Below are 22,518 nucleotides of genomic sequence, written 5' to 3' on the forward strand. Positions count from 1 at the left end.
CCCCAAAAGCGATTACTTCTGAATTAATATTCACACTGCTTTTACCTGAGATTGATATTCTGTAAACACTTGTAGATCCTTCAGCAACAAACATCATGTTTGGATAGTTCCAGCACTTAGTAGCGGCATGTGTATGGAAAAAAACTTCCTTTAGTAATTTGAAGCTGTTGCTGATATAAAAGAAAGCAGAGGGGTCAAGTTTTGCTGTGTTATAGAGCCTATGACTTCACCGGGTTAACTGCTGCTACTTCCATGTAATTGAGAACATAATTTGGCTCAAACCCTGGGAGACTGAACAGGATCACAGCAGCCACTGTATTAAGCCAATGTTCAAAACAGTGGGCTCACACTGAATTTCATAAGCAGGTCATGTATTCAGAAGGCTTTAGATGTATGGCACAGTCCACTGCAAGAGAAGAGATGGTGGGAGTATCTCTTTGTTTATCTTAACTAAAACAGCACACCAGGAAAAGCTATCTAATGCGGTGTTGTACCTACATGGGTGGCGATGTGGCAGAACAGATAAAGTATCTCTCTGTGGGTGCATGAGGACAAACCCGGTAAAAGCTGTGCCAAGGCTGCCATCAGTTATCCCATCTCCCATCAGTCACGCTGGGACACAGCAGCAGTGGAACTTCATCCTGGCTGTGCTGGGGTAGGGGTGGTGCTGGTGTCAGCAGCCAACACACCTCCATTGTGTCTCCTTGCAGGTGATGGCACCTCACTGGTGCCGCTGGAGCTGTGCATGAGGATGTCAGGTAGAGGTACTTAAAAATGAAGAAGGGGACAGACATTGCTCTGAGAAAGCCTAAGATATTCACAAAAGCAGAATGGTTGCTGGAAGCCTTCTTTGGAAACCCCTTCCAGGTTGGACCCATGTCACAGTGTCACTGGCAGCATCTGCCCTCTGCCAGAGAGGCTCACTCCCATGCTGCCACTTAGTCTGTGAGCAGAGGTGGCCAAAATTGGTGATTTATTTTTCACAACAAAGCGTGTGTGTGTGTGTGTGGCAGCAGAAATCTATGTTTTGTACTCTGTCTAGGAGAAGAGAAGTGAGTTTCCTGATGAAAGAAAATCCCTAAGAAGGAAATAATGCTTTTTCAAAAAAACAGAACAGTGCGCGGGGGTATGGCTGATGAGTGTCTGTTTATTCTGTTTATTCCCAAGTTTGCTGGCAGTCCTGCTCAGGCTGATGCCCTCCAAAAGACAGGCGTTTTGGGACAGCACTTTCGACCATTCCTTGAGCACTTAGCGGGAGGGATTGTTTTATTAGGAAAGTTTACAGCTTCTTGTTTTCCCTCAAAGGCAAATGTGACTTTGTTGTTTTTAATTCTGTTGGGATTTCTCCCTTTTAATATACAACACAGCTGTTAAAATAGCTGGGGTTGTCTAGGGCAAATCATATAGCACTTTCCTTGTTCAGATTTCAGATGGCTGACTTCTTAGTGTTGCTGCAGAATTGTATTACAGGTCATATGAATAGTGCTGGTATTAGTGTCAAAATCAATTATCCAACTCTCCTCCTGCAGAGAAAGCTACAAACCTTAGGAACAATCTGAGTAATCCATTCTGGGTTTCTAATTCTGAGTAATGACCGAGGGCAGAGACTTGTGCTTAAATAAGTGCACAGGGTCTTTCTCCATATAGTCACTCCTAAATGCATGCTCTTTACAGGAAAAAGCAGGCTCCCTGTGAAACCCTTTTTCATGCCAAATGGCTCGCTGCTAAGATTAATCTGTCATTGAATTTATAAATTCTGTGTGGCACAGAGCAGCGGAAAAAGTTTAGCACTGAACAGAAAGCAAACTATGTATTGCTTAAAAAATGAATGTTGTGCTCCTGGATGGTGTGGATTGACTGCCTCCATCAATATATCTTCTTATACTGGTAATAAAAATATTTCCATAGCCTTGTGCCTCCAAGGATCTCAAAGCACTTTGCAAACAGGGCAAAGTACTATTTCCTATTTTACAGCTGTAGAAACCAGCTGCAAGAGAGGTTAAGCTTTTTGCCCAGGGACACTGAGGAGACTATAGCAGAGCCAAGATGGGAACCTAAATCTCTGGAGCTCCAGCACAGTGTCCTGATCACAGGCTGCACCAAAGCACAGCAGGGGAGCCTGCTGGTCACTGACACTTGGCTAGCATCCATGAAACTTGGGAGGTGTGATATGAAATCAATGTTGGTTCTCCTTTGCTCCCTGGTCTCTGTCACGGTCTGTGGGTGGAGGTGCTGAGCAGGGCAGGATCCGGCCGGGGAGGATGCTTGTGTCCTTCTAGGCTGGGATGGTCAGCTCTGGTTGTGGGTGCCTGTGAAGGAGAAAGATTTTTGGTTGCTACTGACTAAGGGAAAACTCGGAGCCTCTCATCCAGTCTGCTCTGCTCCAAGCACCCTTATGAAGCAAAAATAATTATAGACTTATTACCCTAAACCCTGTAAGATTGGAGTGGTTGCATTTTTTTTTTTTCCTAATCCAGTATCTGAGAAGAATTTACCTCTTTAATACAACCATTTACAAGAAACATTTTTTTTTAATTCATAATTAATCTGAAAAGAGAGCATGCAGCTACAAAAGTCAGATTTTCAAATAAAGGCTTGATGTCTTGTCCAATTCCAGTTGGATAAATGACACACCTGAAAAACTGGGTCCCTACTGAGGTGTCTCTGGCAGGGATTTAAAGATCTCACTTCAGGCACCTCTCTGGAATAAAGCATGGCTCTAACCTGCATGTTTCACAGCAGAACAATTTCTGGAAGCTCCCTTGGGCATGAGGCTGCCCTGAGGGTCAGGGTAACAGGGAGGGAGGAGGCTGGGAGGGATGCGAGGGCAAGCGTCTGGTTTCAAACAAAAGTGCAAAGCCTTGAAAGGAGGGACTAAGAAGAAACAGGTGGGGGGCTAGTAATATAGCCTCTGAAGTTTATTTGCTTAGCGAACAGAAGCCCAGGCTGCCAGACCTAGGTCAAATACTCCTCCAGTTCGAGTGTATTTATTTCATACGTGGTCTGTAACCCAACCTGATTTCTGGATTAAACCACTGTAAAGTCCTGGCCCCCAGGAACCCATCCCGTGTTTGCCATCAGGCCCAGCACATGCCGGGGCAGGACCCTGAGGGGCCACCTCGGTATTCACTGGAGCCTTGTGTCATCAGTAAAGCCTGTAATTGTGGGTCCTGTCATTTCCAATGCAAGCCTTGCTGTTTACAGCTGCAAGTCCTGACCATAGATTCATCACTTAGTTGTCCCATTAACGTGAGCTGTGCCTGAAGGTTCCTGGGGTAAGCTGCTCCCCGCTCTGTAGGCTGCCATCCTGCTGGAGCCCTGGCAGTGGTGGCAGTGCTGGAGGACCATATCCACCACGCGCCAGGTCCCTCTGGGGTGCCAGCAAGGATGGCTCTGTATTTATAGGAAAGCTTTAAAGTAGATCAGAGGCAGTGGTTTAGGACAGCCTGTCCTGAGCAGTGCGGAGGGTCCCCAGCAGCGGGTTCGAGGGAGCCTCAAACATGGGGCCATGCACTGCTATGCGGAGCCGTGGGGCTTAGCATGTGGCAGGGAAAGAGGGATCTTCGCTTTCCTGCTTGTCTGTCCTGAAGTTACAGCACGAAACCTGCTTGAAAACCTGCAAAATAGCGAGAAGGGAAAACCCAAACCAATCACAAAATGAAGTGTCCACAGCCAGGGTCATGAACAGCTAAGGGGTAAAAGCTACAGATTGCACATGGGAGTTCCTGAAACCTTTATGTGCTCTGAAACTTTTAGGAGAGTTAACTTTTTAATCCAAGATGTACGGGAGTCAGTGGATCCTCCAGAGTGAAAAGAGCAATGTCTGAGCTGGCACAATGTCAGTAAAACTAGCTGCACGCACACACAAAAAAAGTTTTCTGGTTTCCCAGATGTTTTTTGGTTCATGCCATTAATTCCAGTAAGGTAAACAGCCGGTGTGCTCCAGAGTATCTCATGAGCTGAAAAATTTGCATCTGAAAATTTGCATGTGAAAAATTGCAGATCTGCATTAAAATTAGAAAGGAAAGGAGGAATTAGCAGTGGGTTTTCCCAAGACCAGCCTGAGGCTGGTAGCACCAGATAACCCCGTCGGTTCTGTGAAAACAGCAGTCACGTGGAGACATTTGAAATAAACCAAGTTAAAATGGGGCGAACAAAAGTATTTGCAGTCAGAAGTCAACCATGCCTCCTCATTAAAGCAAAGCCCCGTTTTTACATTAAATTTGGGATACCCGTATGTGGGAGACCAGTTAAGTTTGAGTCATGCGGAACAAATGATCAAGCTACCAAAAAGTGCGGGAGCAGTTATTTTTCATGGATTTGCGCTTTTGGTGTCATCTTGTTTCATGGAGTTTTCACTGGCACTTAATTCACCATTTGTAATGGGGGTAAAGATGTAGCTGATTTTCAGATGCAATCGGTCAGGGTAGAAGAATTTGCTTGTGAGAGAGGAACTGGTGATGTTAATCCTCACCAGTGAGAGCTGGACGGGGTCTGGCAGACCTGCTGTGGCCTATCCGTAAGCACTGTTGAAATGTTCTGGTCAAGGCACTGGTACAGAACTAGCGTACAGAATAAGCACAAACTGGGAAAAAGAAAAAAAAAAACCACCTTAAATGTAATTTTATCTGTACTTTTATTGGCACTTTTTAGCTGACTCAGTTTTTTGTTAAGGTGGGCTAGGTCACGTGTAGGATGGACAAATCGGTTTTGTACACACTACATTTTTGCATCTCACCTGTCCTTAAATCCTGGAAAGCCCTGTGGACCTGTAAACCTTTATTATGTAGCCCAGGCTTAAGTGGGGAATAATGTATATTCTGGTCCTGATCCTTTTAGGTCTTCAGCTGCCTGAAGCCAGGGGGATGTGAGAATACCCATCCCTTTGCAGGGTTTTGTCTCTTTTGCCTGTGACTGCAGGACTTGGCTGTACCGCTAGAGATAGAAACCCAGGTGATCTTTGCTGCTCGTCATTTACTTTTGAGCTCTGCCAAACCATCGGCTGCTTCCTTGTGGAGCTGATTTTGCTTGCTTTGTGAGTGGTGACCAGGAGCTGATTTTGCTTGCTTTGTGAGTGGTGACCAGGAGCTGATTTTGCTTGCTTTGTGAGTGGTGACCAGAATCTGGTTTTGTTTTATGTCCTGTAGGGTTGCTGAGCTGGAAGATGCACATCTAAGATGGAAACTTCTGCTTCAACGGCTGCTGGGAAAAAAGAAGGGAAAGGTGCAGTTCTGGAGGGGAATGGCTTTGCGGAGACGGGGAAGAAACCCACTCCTTTAGCAGCTGCAGGAGCAGCAGTGGCACAAGGAGGTACTTTATGTTTTCCACAATTTGAAAGCAGCAGGGGTGTTTTTCATTAGACTGTAAGAATTTAATAAGTACAGTGGCATCTGTCCTCCTGTGAACATGCTGAGTTTATTGGGGTTCTTGGCCATTGGAGGTCACAGGAGCGGGAAGTTGTGTCACCACATGGTGTCCAAACATCACTGCACTGTGATGAGTCACCACTGCTCCCAGCAAACGGGGCTGGTGTGAGGGAGAGGATGGGTGGTGAGAGGCGGCTGTTGGAGAGCTGAGGTGTCCCATCACTGCTTGCCACTGGCCAACTGGTGCTGCGTGGTGTAGGCAGCATGGTGCCTGCCACTCCTCCGAGGCTGGCTGGAGCTGAGGAGTATCCTGTTATCATGGCTGGGGAAGGGTGTTGTGTGCCTGCTGTGATCCTGCTAATGGGCTAAACAGACTGCACCATCTTCAGTCATCGCTCCTGGAATTTCATGATTAAGGAGGAATCTGGGATTGTCCAGCCCCAATGCAGGAATGTTCACAAAGAAACACCCTGACTTGCGCCTTCCCTGTTAACATCAGAAATATCTCAGGTCCTGATTTCTTTTTCCATTGGTGTTTTTGGAAAGATTTTGGTCCTTGTGGTGTTGAAGTCAATTGGGAAGCTCTTGTGGACACCTGCAGGCATGAGGTTGTGTTTGGTGCATGTAACACCAGTGTGCAGAGTGATGTGCAGGCATGTTGCTTCTACCTCCTCTCGCCTGCTGTGGCAGGCAAAATACAGCTCCAGAAAACACATCCCTCTCTGGCATACGTGTGCTGGTGGATCTCCAAATTGGTGCCAGGGCCCTTCATGGTGGCTCCAGCTGTGGCCAAGGCTGTGCCCACCAGGGAGGCATCATGCTGCCCCTGGTGGGGACTGGGAAGGGGTATCCTTTCTGGACAGGGTGTTAGGAGACAAACTTAGAAGGGGCTGTACCAGCTTGGATGTGACAAGAGACATCCCAGCTGTGTAAACTTTGAAGGCATCTTTTTTTTTCCTCTTTAAAATATACCTTATTGCTAGCCAGAGTCTACCTCAAAATGAAGCCTTTCCCTCCCCTTCCCTCACTGCAGGGTTGTTTCTCATCACCCCAGGAAAGCAGCACAACTCCTCAGCGGGCTCCTCTGTTCCTTAGACAGCTCAGCTGGAGTTTGTTTTCTGTTGGCTGAGTTTTGAAGATAGTTCCCAGCCCAAATTGCTTAAACCTGCTTTACCTATTCTTCCTTTTCAACAGCTTTGTTACTCAGTTTTCATTTCCACGTTGACCCGGGAAGATTCAGATATACAGAATAAGGTAGCAGCTGCTAGATTATAATCTGAGAGTATTTCATGTGTTTGATGAAATTTATTAGCTTTTGTTAGCCAAATTTTCTTAAAAAGAACTAGAAAACTTTTCACATAGAGTTGTTTGATGGGAAACACACCTTTATGAGGAACATGGCTTAGATCCATTCAGCAGCATAAGCACTACACAAAGTGGTGGAAAAGAGGGTTTGCTGAGCGGCAGAAATTGGGGAAAGGCAGAGATGGCAACAAGTAGAAACTTGCCTCCCCTGGGAAATTTTGACCCCAGTTGAAGAAGCACAGGCTGTAGCACTGTAGCAGCCCACTTGAGGCATCATCTCAGTGACTGGGAGATCCAAAGGGCTGATTTGCACCAACAAAGTCCAAGCGTGTGCTAAAATTCAAAACCCACAGATGTGCTGTTATGATTGAACATCTTCTCTCAACTTGGCTCTTGCCTCAAGAGTGCCTCCACCAAGGAAACAGTCACTGCATTTCCAGAGATGTGATGGAAATGAGGATGCCATCAGCCCATTTGGTATCCCCAGACACTTGATAGGTTTTTAAGCATCCAGTGTTATATGTCCTGTTAGCAGTGTGCTCTCGCCTTTGGAAAGAATGATTTACGGGGTCAATATTTCTCCTTTTATTAAGAGGAAGTGGAGAAGTAAGTGGAGGATTGTTTGAAGATGTCAGGAGAATTGCGATGAAAGCATTGTGTAATGAGATGTAAAGAGTGAAATCCATGCCATGCTGTGAAGAGAAGTGCTCATAAATGACCTAAAACGGCTAGCAGTGAAGCAGCGTGTGATCAGACGCTGGCCCCAGGACTCTGCAGGTGATGCACGTGCTCTTGTGGTTTGGAGGGCTTTCCTTTGAATTCTAGCTAGGCCTAATACACACTCCTGAAAGGGAGCAGCATGGTGTGTGCGCTTGCAAGTAGGAAAATTAATACAAAGTTGTCTTCTAACATCAGTTAACTGCAAGGTGTGATTTAGCAGATGATAACAAAAGGGCTGGGTAGCAATGAGACTGTACTTACTTGGTATTCATGCTAATATAACTTATTTGATTCACTAAACTAGTGTAATTACTCATAACAGGCCAGAAATATACATATTTATGCTCATATTCTTACAGAAGAAAGCAAACGAGGCATGGAGATTAATTATGATGTTCAGCTTGAGGAGGGGAACAGCTTTAAAGGGAGGGTCTCCGAGCTCCCCACCCTGCTTTGGGGCCATACAAACAAGTCTTTATTCTCATCCAAGACAAACTCTTGATTTTATTTATTGTAGAGGTTTTACTCTTTGTACTAGCATGTGAGAAAGTGGCAGCAAGGCTCAGCTAGTGCTGCAGATCACTAAGCTGCTCTCCAGAGCCAAACAAACGTAATTTGCAACACATTTCTTCCCCTTTATTCTACTGAGTCACACAGATGGAGTGCCAACATAGCGTGTTTCTCAAATCAGAAGGTTTTCTTTTTCCCTTGTAGAAATCTATAGATTCATAAGGTTTTATTTATAATTAAGGTAATTGAAAGCAATAAACTGAATATTAGTTAAATAATTTAAGAATAGCTATTTTATTGTATTATTACTTAGACTGTTACTATAAGGTAATAATATGTCCAATCTCCAGTTCTGGTTCCCTTGCTTTGGATATTTGTCCCAAATGTTTCCAGCCTTGAGGAAATTAAGGTACAGCTGTAGGAAAAGAGATTGGTATTGTTGATGCTGTCAGTGAAGAAGAGTCCTTTCATACTAACAATCTGTATCTCATATTTTTAGTCTACTGAAGCTGCCATTTTAAAGACCTTCTGTGACTTTTTTTTTTATAGTAACTCATTGATCAGATGTTCAGAAATTGGCCTCACAGAAATTACATCAGGGAAGCCTCTCCTAGTTTTCTATTTCTCCATAAATCATGCTGCCTAAAGAGTCTTCTGTTTCAGTAGGTGCACATGTGTTTGTGTGAAAGAGATGGAAGCTGGATTTAATGACAGTATGTAGGAGCTATAGAGAAGTCAAATATGCAGAAAAGCCTCTCACTTTTGATGGCTTTGCTTCTGGAAGGGCAACTCATAACACTTCATGTTTAGAAAACACTTTTGCTGAATGCAAAAGTGCATGTTGCTGCGTAGGGTAGGAGACTTTGGAGCAGGGCACCACATGAGTGAGACTGGGTTGTGTCCTCCAGGCTACCACTGCCACATCCTCCATATCAGCACGCACTAGTAAGCCCAGGCACATGGCTGGAGCAGAAATTTAAATGAGCCAGTCTTTCAAAGGCAGAGATATCTAGGAAGTTGTGTTTCTCATCTTGTAATAAAAATTAAATACAAATTCTCCTAAATGCTAACTGCCTGACTTTAACAAGGCCCAGAATGCACCTTTCTCTCTCCACCCCACCCTCCGCATGACACAAACACCAGGTTCCCAAATTGATGGTGTTTATGTTTGAAACATTTTTCTGATGTCTGGCTCTGTCAAGACTAATTTTAGCATTTCTAAAGCTGGGTAAAAATACAGCCTCATTACTTTGATGTCAGAGCATAGTTTACTATTAGTATATTCTGGGGTTTATCATTTTAGTCATGTTTAACACGGCTGCAGCAGGCATGCACTATTAAATCTGGCTTATTTTACATTCCTGTCCCAGATTATTTATTTGGAACAATTTCCTCTCTATCAAAAGACACGGCTAATGCTGAGTTTTAATGTGTTATTTACACAGAAAATAACCTATTTACAACTCAGTATCTGCCGCGGGGAGAATGAATGGGGCAGTGCTCCCTTCATCCTGTTGTATCTGAGTTTAACAATCTGGATTGCTAATAGAACCATTTATCACAGGGTGGTAATTTATTTTATGTTAGCTGCACAGGTCTCCCTGCCTCTGATCTATGGAAATACTTTGTATATAATGAAGTTCAACAAGTCATTTGGTGTAAACATGGGGAAACCAAGCTGCAGAACCAGTAAGACTCTGGCTACACTTTTTCCAGGAGGTAACGACTCTCCTCTGATATTAAGGCTTCAGTTGATGAAATACAGCTCTTCGCCCTGTGTGTGCTGTAAGGGCAGAGTGTGGGGCTTTTCTGCAGTGGATGAGAGATTGGGATGGAGTTTGGTCACTTGATTTATGGGCTGGCAGGAATGCTCAGTGCTGCAGAAGTAGCACACTCAGCCCTTTCATAGGCAGAGAAGGGCAGGGAGCACCTCCCCATCGCTCTCCAGAGGTCTTCTGTAAGCAAGCCCCGAGTGGCGTTGGCAGGGAGTCCTTGTGCAGTTCAACTTGTCTCAGTGCTGGCTTATGGGAAGACCATGTAAATGAGGAGGAGGAAATGCCAGCATCCCAGCAGACCTCAGCTCACTGGAAAGATATATAGTATGTGTGGCCTAAGACTTAAACAAATTAGAAGAACAGCCCCAATGAAGTCATCTCCTCTGTCCACCCTGTAGGGGCACGTATCTTCTCCAAAGAATGTTTTTCATTCAGTTGTTCACATTTTCAGGAAAAGGAATTTAACCAGGAAAAGCATATTCTTAGCTTCCCTTGTCTGGTGAGACGTGGTTAACAGAAAAGCCTGGGTTGAGTCCAGGAAAGAAGGGGGCAAGTGGTTATTGAATGATGGGAAAATCCTGTAATTTAGACTACAAAATGTTTCTGACAGTCACTGTGATTGTCATGTGTCTACTGAGTGTAGCTCAGTGGTCCTCACTTTGGGTAGAGCTTCAGTGCAACCCTGCGGTAAGAGCAATAGCAATCAAGGATCGTATTTCTTCCCTGAAAATTTCCATTAGTCTTAAATAAAAGTAATTATGTTGGGTCCTAAAGTGGATTTCTTTGCTACCGTAGCCCTTCTGGCTGTCCAGATTGCCTACAGGTGTCTCTGCCATACCCTTTCCTGTCCATTTGGGCAGCCTGAGGTCTCGGGGTGCTCAGACTGGTGCAATGCTGATGCTGTTCCTCAGTTCCAGGATATCCAGGCCTGTGACTAGCTTCCAGCTTTGAATCCGGCTGGTCACCTAACACCTGCTCTTTGGGATAGTTTAGAAGGGTCCATGTAGAGATGGATGAAGGTAAAACCATACTGCACCATTTTTATGTTCAATGAGCGGTATCAGTGTGCAGACATGGTGGAGAGCACTCTGGGAGCACCAGGTTTATTTCTTCAGCTACATGTGACAGAATTTTAGTAATTAAAATTGCCATGATTTGTGCCACAAAAGCACATCTTTTCTTCTGCAAGTCGGTGGCTTGCAATGCTGAATCTCTGTAGTCTTTTCTTTAAAATACAGCCATACATCTTTGTTGGGTAACCCTTGGCTTTGCTTAAACAAGCGATTGGAGTCTGACTTCTTGGCAATGGATTTTTTTTTTTCCTCAGTGGGGAAATCCCTTTTCTGAGCCCATGTCCTTGGTTTATCTGTGTGGTAGCCAGCCCTGTGGACAAAGGTGCAAACTCAGAGTAAATTAAAGTTTACAGAATCTTTGGGTCACATTGCATAGCCCTTGCAGCTAATGCTAGAGTCAGTATCACCAAAGCATTTGATATAGCTGGACTTGATGATCTTTTCCAGCCTAAATGATTCTGTGATTCATAACATCATCCAGCGTTCACCGATTGTATATGGCTCCCCCAAACTGTCATACCAGAAGTTCCTACAATTTCAGCCCATTACAAATGCCAAGGTACTTTGAAGACAGAGTAATTTAATCTCATCCCCAACCACACTGCAGGATTGCATGCCAACTTGAAAAGCTTTTATATATTTTAAATGAAAAAAGGTATTCTTCACAGGCTGGTTCTGTCACTGGTATCCCAACCATTAAGTACCACCTGAAATAATTTTGTATTTTGTGAGTGTATTGTTATTATCATTAATAATAGTTGTAATAATAATAGCTTCCACTTTTCTATCGTTTTGTAAGCTCCAACAGCTTATTCTGGCAAGTACTGATGTATCTTCTTTTCTGTGGATCCAGTTTAGACTTCAGTAAAGTGCCTCTTGGAGGGTACCTAAATATAACCTTTTTAACTGATGCTAAATTTACCTATTTGTGGGTTGGTCAATTAGAGTCAAGTAAGAAAAGCCAGTGGTGATAATGCATTTTATTTATCATGATGCTTTCCTGGACTGTCTCCTCTGTGCTGCCAGTATGTCCCCACAGTTTGGATTTTTAGTACCTTTGGCAGCTTTCTGCCTGAGCATCTGAGAATTTTCACAGGTTTTGTGAATTAATTCTCCCAACATCATCCATTCACCACGGCATTTGAGCCTGCCATAATCATGGGGGACCAGGAATGGGACTTGTTTTGTCTGAGGCTGACTGCCTAGAAGTTAGGTGTCTATTTTGGGGTCTCTTTGCATTAGGGTGGAGTAAACCACTTTGTGGAGACGCCTGCTTTTTTCCCTTGAGGACTTCATACCTGGTTTGCGGTGGCTAACGTTAGGTGGATAAATCCCAGTCTTCCTGACTTGGCCAAAATTGCAGAGTGGGGTTAAAGCAAGGAACCAAGGTGGGACTATATTAATGCTTTGAAGCCCTTCATTCACGTTCATCAGCCCATAGCCCAATGAGTGGTCTGAGAGCCCTGACTGCCAGGTCTGGACTGAAATCTCACCCCATGGCTTCTCAAGTCAGAAGCAAACTCGACATACAAGTATCCACACTGCTGGGGGAGCTGCTTCCCAGAGCTGTTCCAGCTTTACGCCAGCATTGATAAAACTAGTGTTTTAACAGCCCATTCAGAGAGATGGGCAATTTCAAATCCCCACTAAAAAGACAAGGAAAAAACCTACTAAATTCTAAAGGCTACAAAAGGCTCCTAAAAATAACCCAAGCGAAGGAAGGCTATTAATGCAAAAGTAAATAATTATGTTAAGGGAAGCAACTAGAGAGGCCAGTTGTGTAAATCACTTTAAGGGGAACAAGCCTTAGATAAAATCCATTCTTTTATCACACAGATTAAGTCTTCCTTTTGACGCTAAATAATTGATAGGGTTTGGCAGAGCGTTCCACGGCTGCCTGCGCAGAGCAGTGGGACTGCTCCCAGGGTCAGACGAGTGGCAGAGAAAAATGTTCTTAGAAATGCTGTGCATCCAATACCAGCACCAAGAAATGTGGCTTGTATTCCCAGCACTTCGTAAAGAATTTCTGCGTGGCCTTGGGAACACATCCCTACACCTTAGAGTGAAAGTAGGATTTAGCATTGCTTGTCTCTTCCTTAAACTGCCCCTCCAAAACCAGGCAGTCTGTTTTCATGGTTTCATGTGGTGATGAGCAAGATGCAGAGGCCTGGGAGGACACAGCCTGTTCCTCTGCACTAGTTTTTCCTTTTATTAGAGAACATTGATTGTGCTATCTGGTGGCTTCTGGGAGCTTAGGACCTGGCAGGGGTTCTCTTACCTTGGTCAGCCCCAACAGCGCCTGAATACTTGCGCTTCTCTCCGCACATGAACATCCTGGTAAAACACGGAGATGTCATTGCTCCCATTCTGCAGACAGGGGGCACAGAGGATTTTTCAAGGCCAAAGTGGCTGTAATGGGTTCAGCTGTTTCAGAGAGATGTCAAGAACTGGTTGTCTCTGCAACTATGGGCGTTCATAGGTGGCATACATGGGACATCCATGGTGGTACAGAGGACTTGGCTCAGGTCCCTTGGGTCACCATATCTACTAGCAAATCCTTCCTCTCTCAGTGATATGCCATGTAATCATGGTCAAATGACTCAAATTCTCACGCCCTTCTGCCAAACAGGGGAGCTGTTTCTTTCCCTTCAGGAGAGTTGAACACAAGTTGCTATGCATCATATAGTGCATTTGAGAAGATCCCATTGCAGCAGTCAGTACTTTTCCCTTTGGTTGCATAAGGGTATGAAAATGTTCAGTAGCACTAATAGGATTTTACTGAATTGGAACTAACTTTTGGCAGTGCCTTTGTCCAGTACCTAGCACAGTGGGCTCATAATTAAGGGGGCTACATTTTTTCTCCAGAACCAAGTGGGACATAACTTGCAGAAACCTTAAAAATTCTTAAATAAAGCAATATCCCATGAATTCCGGGTGGGTTCTGTGTTTAGCAGGATGAGTTCTTTGATCTTATTGGTAATAACAGTGAATAAATCTCAGCCAAGATTATAAGTTTAGCTCTTGAAGGAACAAAATGCATGTAGTCTCCTCATGCTAAGTGGTTTAGGATTATGTTAAACTTGTCAGTTTACATGTGTTTGGAAGTGACCTGCATGGGTGTTCTGCGACTCCCATAGTGGTGTTGGATTGAATCAGGTAAACCTTGGTGGAAGGAACTGAGCAAAAGTTTGGGCATGTAGGCTGACCAAGTCCACAATGAAAATAAATAAAAAAGCTATCAAGCGCGATCCCACATGACCACATATGAAAAAGATTTCAAGCAGACTTGTCTGAAAGCAGTTTTGCCTTTTCTACAGTTTGTTAGAGAGCTCCATGAGGCTTTTCTCCTTTTCTTTTCTATACCTCTTTTTTTCTTCTGGAATGGCAGCTATTTTTAAGATTGTATTCCATTGAAAATGCTTCCAATTGTAAGTAAATTGTATATAAGAACAGGAGTATTGCAAGCAAAATATTTATATTTACTACCACTAAATCTGATTTTAAAAATACAGCAACATTTGCAGGGATTGGATGGTGCCATTTTGGCCAGAAAGCTGTTCTCTTCTCTTATATGGATCAGTTCCTGACTCGAACAGATTTAAAAAAAAAAATCACAGCTTGTAACAGATGCATCCTTAACTAAACAGTTAAAGTAGATATTTTGATGACTTCAGTTTTATTGATATAAAAGATTAGTGTCTGAGCATTCCTGAAATCTATCCAATAGATGTGAGGTATCTTCCTGTAAGCCCCTGGCCCTGAGTGCTCTGCTTCAACAATAGTTTAATCATTTAAAGAAAATGGAGATACTTCTGCACCTAACGAGATGCTCTGAGACTACAGAGAGCGGTAAGGGCTCAGCACTCCTGACCCTGGGTCCAAAGTGTGGGGGAATTTTTAGATTTTCCCCATGTGAAATGATTTGCTCTGTTTGTAAGGGGGGGAAATGATCTTTTTGTACACTGTTCTTCTATCTGGGGTTCACCTTATTTTATGGCTGCTCTTTGTGGGGTGATGGGGAGAATAAACAGCATCCTCTTCTGCATGCTGGCTGTGTGAATATCAGCGTCCTGTGTGAATGCGTGCAAGTGCCTTCTCCATAAAGCTCGTGGTTAAGCTAAATCTTGCTCATATCGGCTCACGGGTAGAGCTGGTGATGTTCTTTCTGAGGCATTTACAGCCACACTTTAAAGCAAAAACAAAGAAACACAAAGGTGAGGACTTTAGGCACTGGTTTGCACATCCCGTTTTAACGAGGGGAATTATTATGTGTTGTGGGAAGCTGACCCGACTTCCAGAGGCTGCTTGTGTGAAGATACCCAATTTTTTGGTGGCTCCCTACAGTGAGGGCACAGAATAGAGCCTGGAGAAAATTAGCTTCAGTTCCTGATCCAGCCCCAAACTTCCTTCATGATTTTGGGAAAGCTGCTTGACTTCCCTTTGCTCCCCTGTTTATATAATGAACTTGCGTTGTTCTTTGGGCCCCCAGGCCCATCCATCAGCATCTGGTTAGCATGTTTATGGCATTGGTCATACTGAAGCACTTAACGGGTCAGACCGCATAAAGGTTGCCTTTCCCCCCTCCCCTCCGCCTGCCAGAGGGTGCTGCTGCCCCTGGGCGCTGTGTTACAAGGGTGACCTTGTTCATATGTCTGAGGTGTCAACCTGCTGCTGTCAAAGGGGGCCAATAAAGCCGATTTGCAGGGTGAGGGAAGATAAGGTTAAGTTCTTATAGGGAAGGTATTTTCAATATCTGTAGCAGAGAGACTGTTTGGGGCTACATAGAGCTTGACTGTATTCCAAGGGGTCATGCTGTGCTCTGGAGTAAGAAAGTTTTTCAGGCGATCTTACCTGGCAGACTCAGTTGGAGAACATTGCATTGTTAATAGCTGTGTAAATCTTTTGTATTGAAACAAGAGAAAGATAATTTTCCCAGTTTAAGAGGGTTTCCTACATACATAGTCGATGGGTGAGGTTGATCAAACACTTTGCTGATGTTCAAAGTACGTGGACAGAGTTTTGGACAGATCTGGATGAATTCACAGAAACCATGCAGAGGTTCAGGGTTTCACCCTGACCCAAGCAATAGGCAGTGGTTTTAGCAAAGTCCTTTGTAATTAGAGTCCTAGGAAAGGTGGTGTTCTGGGAGCCAGGTGATGGAAGGAAAAGAAAATCACTGATGTGGGATGACAGCTTCAGAGAAAACCCTGGTTTCAGCTTTCCTTCCCATTAGCCTGCTGTGCACGTGCGCACTCTAATACTGTAATCAGCTGCAGAGAAGCTGGCAGTACTGTTGTCTGGTTCAATTTTTTCCCTTTGGAAAACTCTGGAGGAACCTCCATGTGCTGTTACAAAGATGTTCTTAAAACATCTTCACTGCAGGGTCCTGTATTTCAAATGCTGGAGCAGTGACTTAAAATAGATGTGAGGTGCCTGAATGTGTGAAAAACACTTGCATCTCTTTTTCTGAGTTCTGTGCATCCTGCATCACTTCTGTAAGCAAGCTAAAAGGGTTGGGAGGAATTTTTTTTTTTTAATTTTTGCAAGTTTCTGTGTTTCTTTTAATTCCACTCGAAACAATGTCTTAGCATCTGAAATAAGATCTAAGGCTATCTTTCAGCCACATAGTCACTTGACATTTGAAACAGGCTGGATTTATAGGTAGTTACTAAAAAATATATAGCAAAATGAAAGTCTCAGACACTGAGTTCATGTGCATTGCCCATTGTAAAGATAAGTAACGGCTGTTATAAGATCACTTAAATGGTTACCTTTGGGACATAAAAGGGATCTTTGAAGACAGTAAGTCTTAATACAGAAATGTTTACTCATAAAAAATACATTTGGAATGGGGGAGGGGAACACATTTCCTATTAATGTGGTTTTTGCCTTTTATGGCAGGTTGTAGCAGGTCTTTAACCTCTGTAGCACTTGAGCAAGGATAGAAATGAGCTTCTCTAAGTATCAGCCCAGAGGGCCTTTTCTCACTGCCTGTATCTGCAGTGTCTCTTGTAAAGATGGTTTAGTTTATTCTTCCTTTCTGTGACCCAAATGAAAAACTATTCTTTTCTAACTTCAAAACCTTCCACTAGTTAAGTCCTAAGGGCAGAATAGAAATGTCCTCCTGAATTTGGTTCGTTTAACCTTGTGTTTTGTGAGGTATGGGGCTGGTGGCCCAAACCATGCTTAGACACAGTGGGAATTTAAAGGCTATGTCATCTGAGTAAGGCACGGAAACAGAAGAGGGAACTGGCCCTTGAACACCATGGCTGTAGATACCACAAAGGAGGGATGATATTCCTCCAGATTGCTCACAAAGGGTGCAGATGTGCAAGCCCAGCATTCCCAATCTGCCTCTGGGTGCACATGAAGTGGACAGTGGCTCATGTTGCCTGTGAGTTTTCTGGTAACAGTTCTGCAGGTAATTTTGAAATATTCTTTCTAGACAATTGCTGTGTTCCTAAATGAGGCAAAAGGTGGTGTCAGCATTATTTGATCAGTGCTGTGTGAACCCATAGCTAAGGAGGATGTGATTTTTGCTTGAAAGTTTTGTAGAATTATTGCCAGATGCAGTAAGACACAAGGTTCCAGCCGTCTCAGAGTGGCAGAGAGAAGTTTACAGTCCTTTGTGGAAACCATGGTGGATTACGGTCAATAGTCTTGACTCAGGTAAGATGATTTACACAGCAGAGGTGAGGGAGGAATGCCAAGTTGTGTAGAGGGGTTGGAAGGCCTTTGACCAGTTGTTTTCTAGAAATGTTAGGAGCAAGACTGTAGCAGCAGGGTTTGAGCCAAAAGACAACGTTCTTTGGGCTCTTCAAGAGAACTCAGTAGCAAAGGGAAAAGTCATGAAGTACTTCAGCAGAAGAGCTAGCGGAAGAGCTACGCACTCAGAGAAGCATAAGAAGGAACTGGCTGGGTGTAGAAAAAACCAAAAGGTAGAGAAACTAGAAAGAAAATCTGTGTTTGTTGTGTAGATGAAGTTCCCAAGCTAAGACCCCTGGATTTCTGATGAACCTTTTCTCTAAGCCCATGGCCTAGTGCAAAATTAGCTCTTTACATGCCAGTGACAAGGCAGGACTACTCGCGGACTTTGTTGTTGTTATTCTAAAACATGATGCTCATCCAGGCAGTAATCCTTTAGGTAGGTAATAGAAATTAGGTTTTGAGTCACACACTGACCTGTCTTTGTAGTTAGTACAACATGTTCTGGTCACGTAATGAGACAGAGGACAGATTAAATGAAAGACAGGCAGGATTTTCATTCAGGAAATTGGTATGGTAATGACGGATATGGGGTCTTGGCGTGTTTCAGGCTTCGTCTAGCCTCTTCAGGTAGCAGATACAAGCACGACTCTCACTTATATTCACCCAGTCAAGCATGAGGAGGTAACAAGTTCTCTGGGGAGGCTGGTATTTAATATCTGCCAGATGCCTGCCGGAGAATACTAATACAGATCCCAGGTTTAGTGTGCCCTGGGAATGCAGATGGTTGGTAGGAACATGCCTGGCCTGACAGCCACATCTCCTTTAGCTCTGTGGCAGAGCTGCCTGGATTTTCATCCCCTGCTATTTGGATTGTAAAAGTGATGGCTTGGTCAAAGGAGCCTTTTGCTGACTTTCCTGGGAGATTTTCTGGAAGATTAGCAGGCAAGAGGGGGAGAGATCTGAGGTTTCCATTGGGGTGTCACACTGGTGGGTAAGGGGAGCGGCAACATCAATTACCCCAGACGTCACTTGGGCTATCCTCTCAGGCAGGACAAGCTAAGTGCTGTGACACCGTGAGGGCCACGGGGAGGATTTGTGCTCGTGGAGAAGCTTCAGCCAGCTCCTGCAGCGTGTTCACCCCTCCCTGAGGCCACTGTGAGGGGAGAGGGAGGATGGCATCCAGGCCTGTTGCTGTCCTTGTGGGAAGCACTGGAGGTCCCTCAGCTTGTCCTCAGGCTGGAGCGAGGGAAGGACTTCTATGAATCTCACTCTCTTACCAAAAAAAGGGAAGGAAAAAAAAAACCAAACAACCCCTGCAAGGCTCCATATAAATCAGGGCAATAAAACTGCCTGTGGTCACGATCAAATTATACGGTTTAAATCTATATAAAAGAACTGGAGCAGGTTCAGTCCAGCACTAATGTCCTCATTGCTGTAAGCAGCGAAAGGGGCAGCAGCGAGGAGGAGGAGAAGGTGGAGGGAGGGCAGGCACTGGGCTCCTGGCACCAGCGCACGGGGGAAACAATTTGCTGAGGTGGTTGAAGTACATGTTTTCAAAATCTGTTTGTCCATAAGGGTTTGAGAAGAGGATGTCGTCTGCTTACTCGGTAACTTGTGTGTGGCCTGCGAGTGGTTTCAGATGCTTGGCCAAAACCAAATAATCTCTCCTTTTAGGAAATTTGAAAAGTATGCGTGCATCCCAAAAAAGAATGGAGATTTGCACTGATGTCCTGTACTCCTGCTGCAGCGCCTTGTGTAATCATGACACCGTGTGTTGGCAAGATGTGGAGAGAGGGATTGCTGAGCCCCCTCTGCTAGAAACAGAGACTAGATATTATGATTTGGGCTGTCATGAGACTCTGACTTACTAGACTGTTTTTAATGGGAGAAAAGACTACTGGGGTATGTCGTATATCTTCAGAATTCAGCTGAATGCTGCAAAAATGCCCATATTAGGACATGGTACTTACTAGAAGTGAAATAACAGAACTAGTGAACTTTCACAGTGAGAACAACTTGCAGATAAAGTTGAAATTTATGGTGGTGTAGGAGATTCTTAAACAGAAGGTTTTGGCATCTTTTCTGAGTACCCTGGCCACACTGACAAGTTTATAAATCTCTCCAGTGTTTGGCTAATATCCTGAGGATCTGCACTGTCCTGCTCAAAGGTGGTAGCTGCCTTCACTGTTAAATAGGGGCTGTATTAGGGAAGGGTGGTGGCAGCAAGAGGTGGCTTTCAAGTCCGGCTGCTGCCGCTTTCAGAGGAGATGAGCAGGGGTGCTGCACATGCGCAGCCTGGAAGGCAGAGGGGACTCCCCGTGCCCTGTGCTTGCGCAGCAGCTGTGCGGGGCCAGCCAGAAAGTGTGAAAGACTCATCGGTTGCAAGGGGAAACATCAGATCTCCTGGGGCAAGGGGAATAAAAAAAAAAAACAACCGGGAAGCTAAAAGCAGTAGCAGGTTTAGGCACAGTCCATTGAAGACCAGTGCAAACTTAGATGAAGGAAATGGCACCAAGAAATTTAATAACCTGTTATACTTATGTAGCACATTTCGTCCTCAAAGCATTTTTACGAACTTAATGATGTGCAAACTACATGCACACGTATCCTTTCATCTGCCAAGGGCTGTAGCTGCCTTGGGTGTGAAGCCTGGTGATGGCTGCTTTGCAGCATCACAGCAGCATACAATAGCAAGTGCAAAATGCCTTAACTGACTGAGAGCAGGCAGCTTTAGGGAGGCAAAACTTTGGACAAGACTGGAGGTATTGAGAACAGTTGTGCTGGCAAAGGGCATGTACGGCAATATCTTCTGTGACTACAATCAATCAGTGATTAATCTTTTCGAGATCCTACCAGATAGAGCTTTCTTTAGGGAGAGCTGGAAAATGAACCTTAGCTGGCTACGAATCTGGTATGAGCTTTCTTCAGTGCCATTTGGCAGTCTCCCACTTCAGAAAGTACTTGCTGACTCTGACTGGCATGAGCTGCTTTTCCACCTGAGATCCAAGGGGATCAAGTAACAAGGTTCTACGGATGGCAATGTGATGTTGTCCACATCATAAATTTTCCCACTTAACGGCATTCTTGTCTCAAAGGAAAGGGTGTTTATTTTTAGAAAGGGTCAATAAGTGAGCATTAGAAATCCTGGGAGATGTATGAGTTGATAACATTTCAAAGTTGTTGGGAAAGGGGGGGGGGGGGGAACCACACCAGCAGCAGCTTTGCCCCTGTTATCTTCCCGAGGAAGTTCTGTATTTTCAGGCATGATAGTTTTCAATGTCACCCGCCCTGTAAGAGTTTTGGTGTTCTGTCTAATCCCCCAGCTTAATGAGTTCTGCAGGGATGCACCATGATAGCTAAAGATCATTTACCTGAATTGCTTTTTAATTTCTGGAATGGGAAGCTGCTTGTGCAGCAGGATAATTACATTATAATTTACAGCAATCCAAAATCAATAAATTTAGTCATATTGGGATAGAGAAGGAGGGTGAAAAATCCCCCCACCATTAAATTATTTCACACTCTTGTGCTTGATGTTCCAAGAACTCAACAATAAACTTTGGGGGATGGGAGAGAGGAGTGGAGAACCACTGGTTTCCTGAGACTGGTCAGTAAATCAGCTTTGCCCGGTGATTTCTATAGTGAAATAACACATGGTTGTGTTTTGCAGAAGAGGGCAAATACAGCAGATAATGGCCTCTTTCTGATTTATTTTAATTCCAGCGTATTAAAGGAGAGAAAATGCTTTGTACTCTCTGGCCCCTTATTCCCGTGGGGAAGAGCTGATGAACCATCACAAGCTGCAAGCTAAACCCGAGTCCACCTGAGCTTTGCTCCCTGCCTGAATGAAACAGTAGAGTTGAATAATTATTGGGGTAGGCCACTATAGGAACTGGTGGGGTTTCAGGATCTTGATGTCTTTATCAAGATGAGATTGGAAGCTTTTCTCCAAGTTAGTATTTTTGCCATGAACAAGCTATTGGGCTTATTGCAGGGACAAATTAGTGAAAGCCCGTGAAGTGTATTCTAAGGAGAACAGGTTATAGAGAACAGGTTTTGTGGCCTTGGTGTTTCCTGAGCTTCAGAGCCTCTGCTCCTCCCAACCCTGTACCCAGGAGGGACTGCATGAGGGACAGTCTTTTTTTTTTTTTGGAGTCTCTTCAAAGCCCAGCAGCTCACTGGCTGCTGGAAGCACTAAAGGAGGAAGAGTGACCTTGCAATGAGGTTGGTCTCAAACCTTTGTATCTGCTGCCAGCACCAATCTGGTGTAAGCCAAGCCCCAGCAACACCAGTGCTGATCTGGCTGATCCCTGGGCCACTGGGCAGGTGGTACCCGCAGTGCTCTGTGTTTTCCAGGGTCCACCCAGCAGTCTCATTTTGTTCGGGCAGGTGGGAGGAATAGCATATAGACAGGTAGCCCAAACACACCGCCTTATGATTTAAGAGAAATATTATTTGAGCAGACAGTTCAAAGGGGTTCAGTTGGGCAGATGGAGACTGGAGCTGTGGTCTTGGTTGGGTGGGTTTTTTGGTTTGGCTTTTTTTTTTTTTTTTTCCTTCTTCACTGAGGTATGGCCTGCTGAATTCATCTCACAGGAAGATGTATTAGGTGTTTCTGGACTTCCCCCACTCAGACTGACTCGATTTTATTTTTCCTTTGAAACCACAGAAAAGCTGTCAATGCTGTACCCAAAAAAGGATGTTGTATGAAAGGAAATCACTTTGTCTCTTGTATTTGAGGAGGATTATGATCTGGCATGACCTCATTATGGGTTAGGCGAGGATATTTCTGGAAATACTAATTAAATACTTTTTCCATCCCTTGTGCCCTTGTAGCATGTGTAGACTTTATAACAAGAAAAAGCAGAAGAAAAAAAAGCTGTCTGCAAGGAATTTTTTCAAGCCCTTTCTCCAGTCAAATGAAGGAAGTACAGTTACAGTCAAGGTAGCAATATTAGAAGCTATTAAACAAAGTTTTCTTAGTTGTGATGAGCTAGAGGAAAATAATTATCTGAAAGGAGAGAGTAAAGTTGGCACTCTCTGGGCTCTTTTGTCTATGCT

At 44.2% G+C, this 22,518-nt stretch overlaps 1 protein-coding gene across 2 annotated transcripts in view; it reads left to right on the forward strand.

Moving 5' to 3' along the window:
- Nucleotides 1-22,518, forward strand: part of GLI2 (GLI family zinc finger 2) — a 199,924-nt gene that overhangs the window by 48,354 nt on the left and 129,052 nt on the right. For both annotated transcript variants that reach the window (XM_005432460.3, XM_027804507.2), the window contains exon 2: nucleotides 5,148-5,310. In XM_005432460.3, the coding sequence (XP_005432517.1) occupies nucleotides 5,178-5,310 (133 nt within the window). In that variant the 5' untranslated portion in view covers nucleotides 5,148-5,177. The remainder of the gene's footprint in view (nucleotides 1-5,147; nucleotides 5,311-22,518) is intronic.

The sequence above is a fragment of the Falco cherrug genome, chromosome 8 (assembly GCF_023634085.1).
Source record: "Falco cherrug isolate bFalChe1 chromosome 8, bFalChe1.pri, whole genome shotgun sequence".
NCBI lineage: Eukaryota > Metazoa > Chordata > Aves > Falconiformes > Falconidae > Falco > Falco cherrug.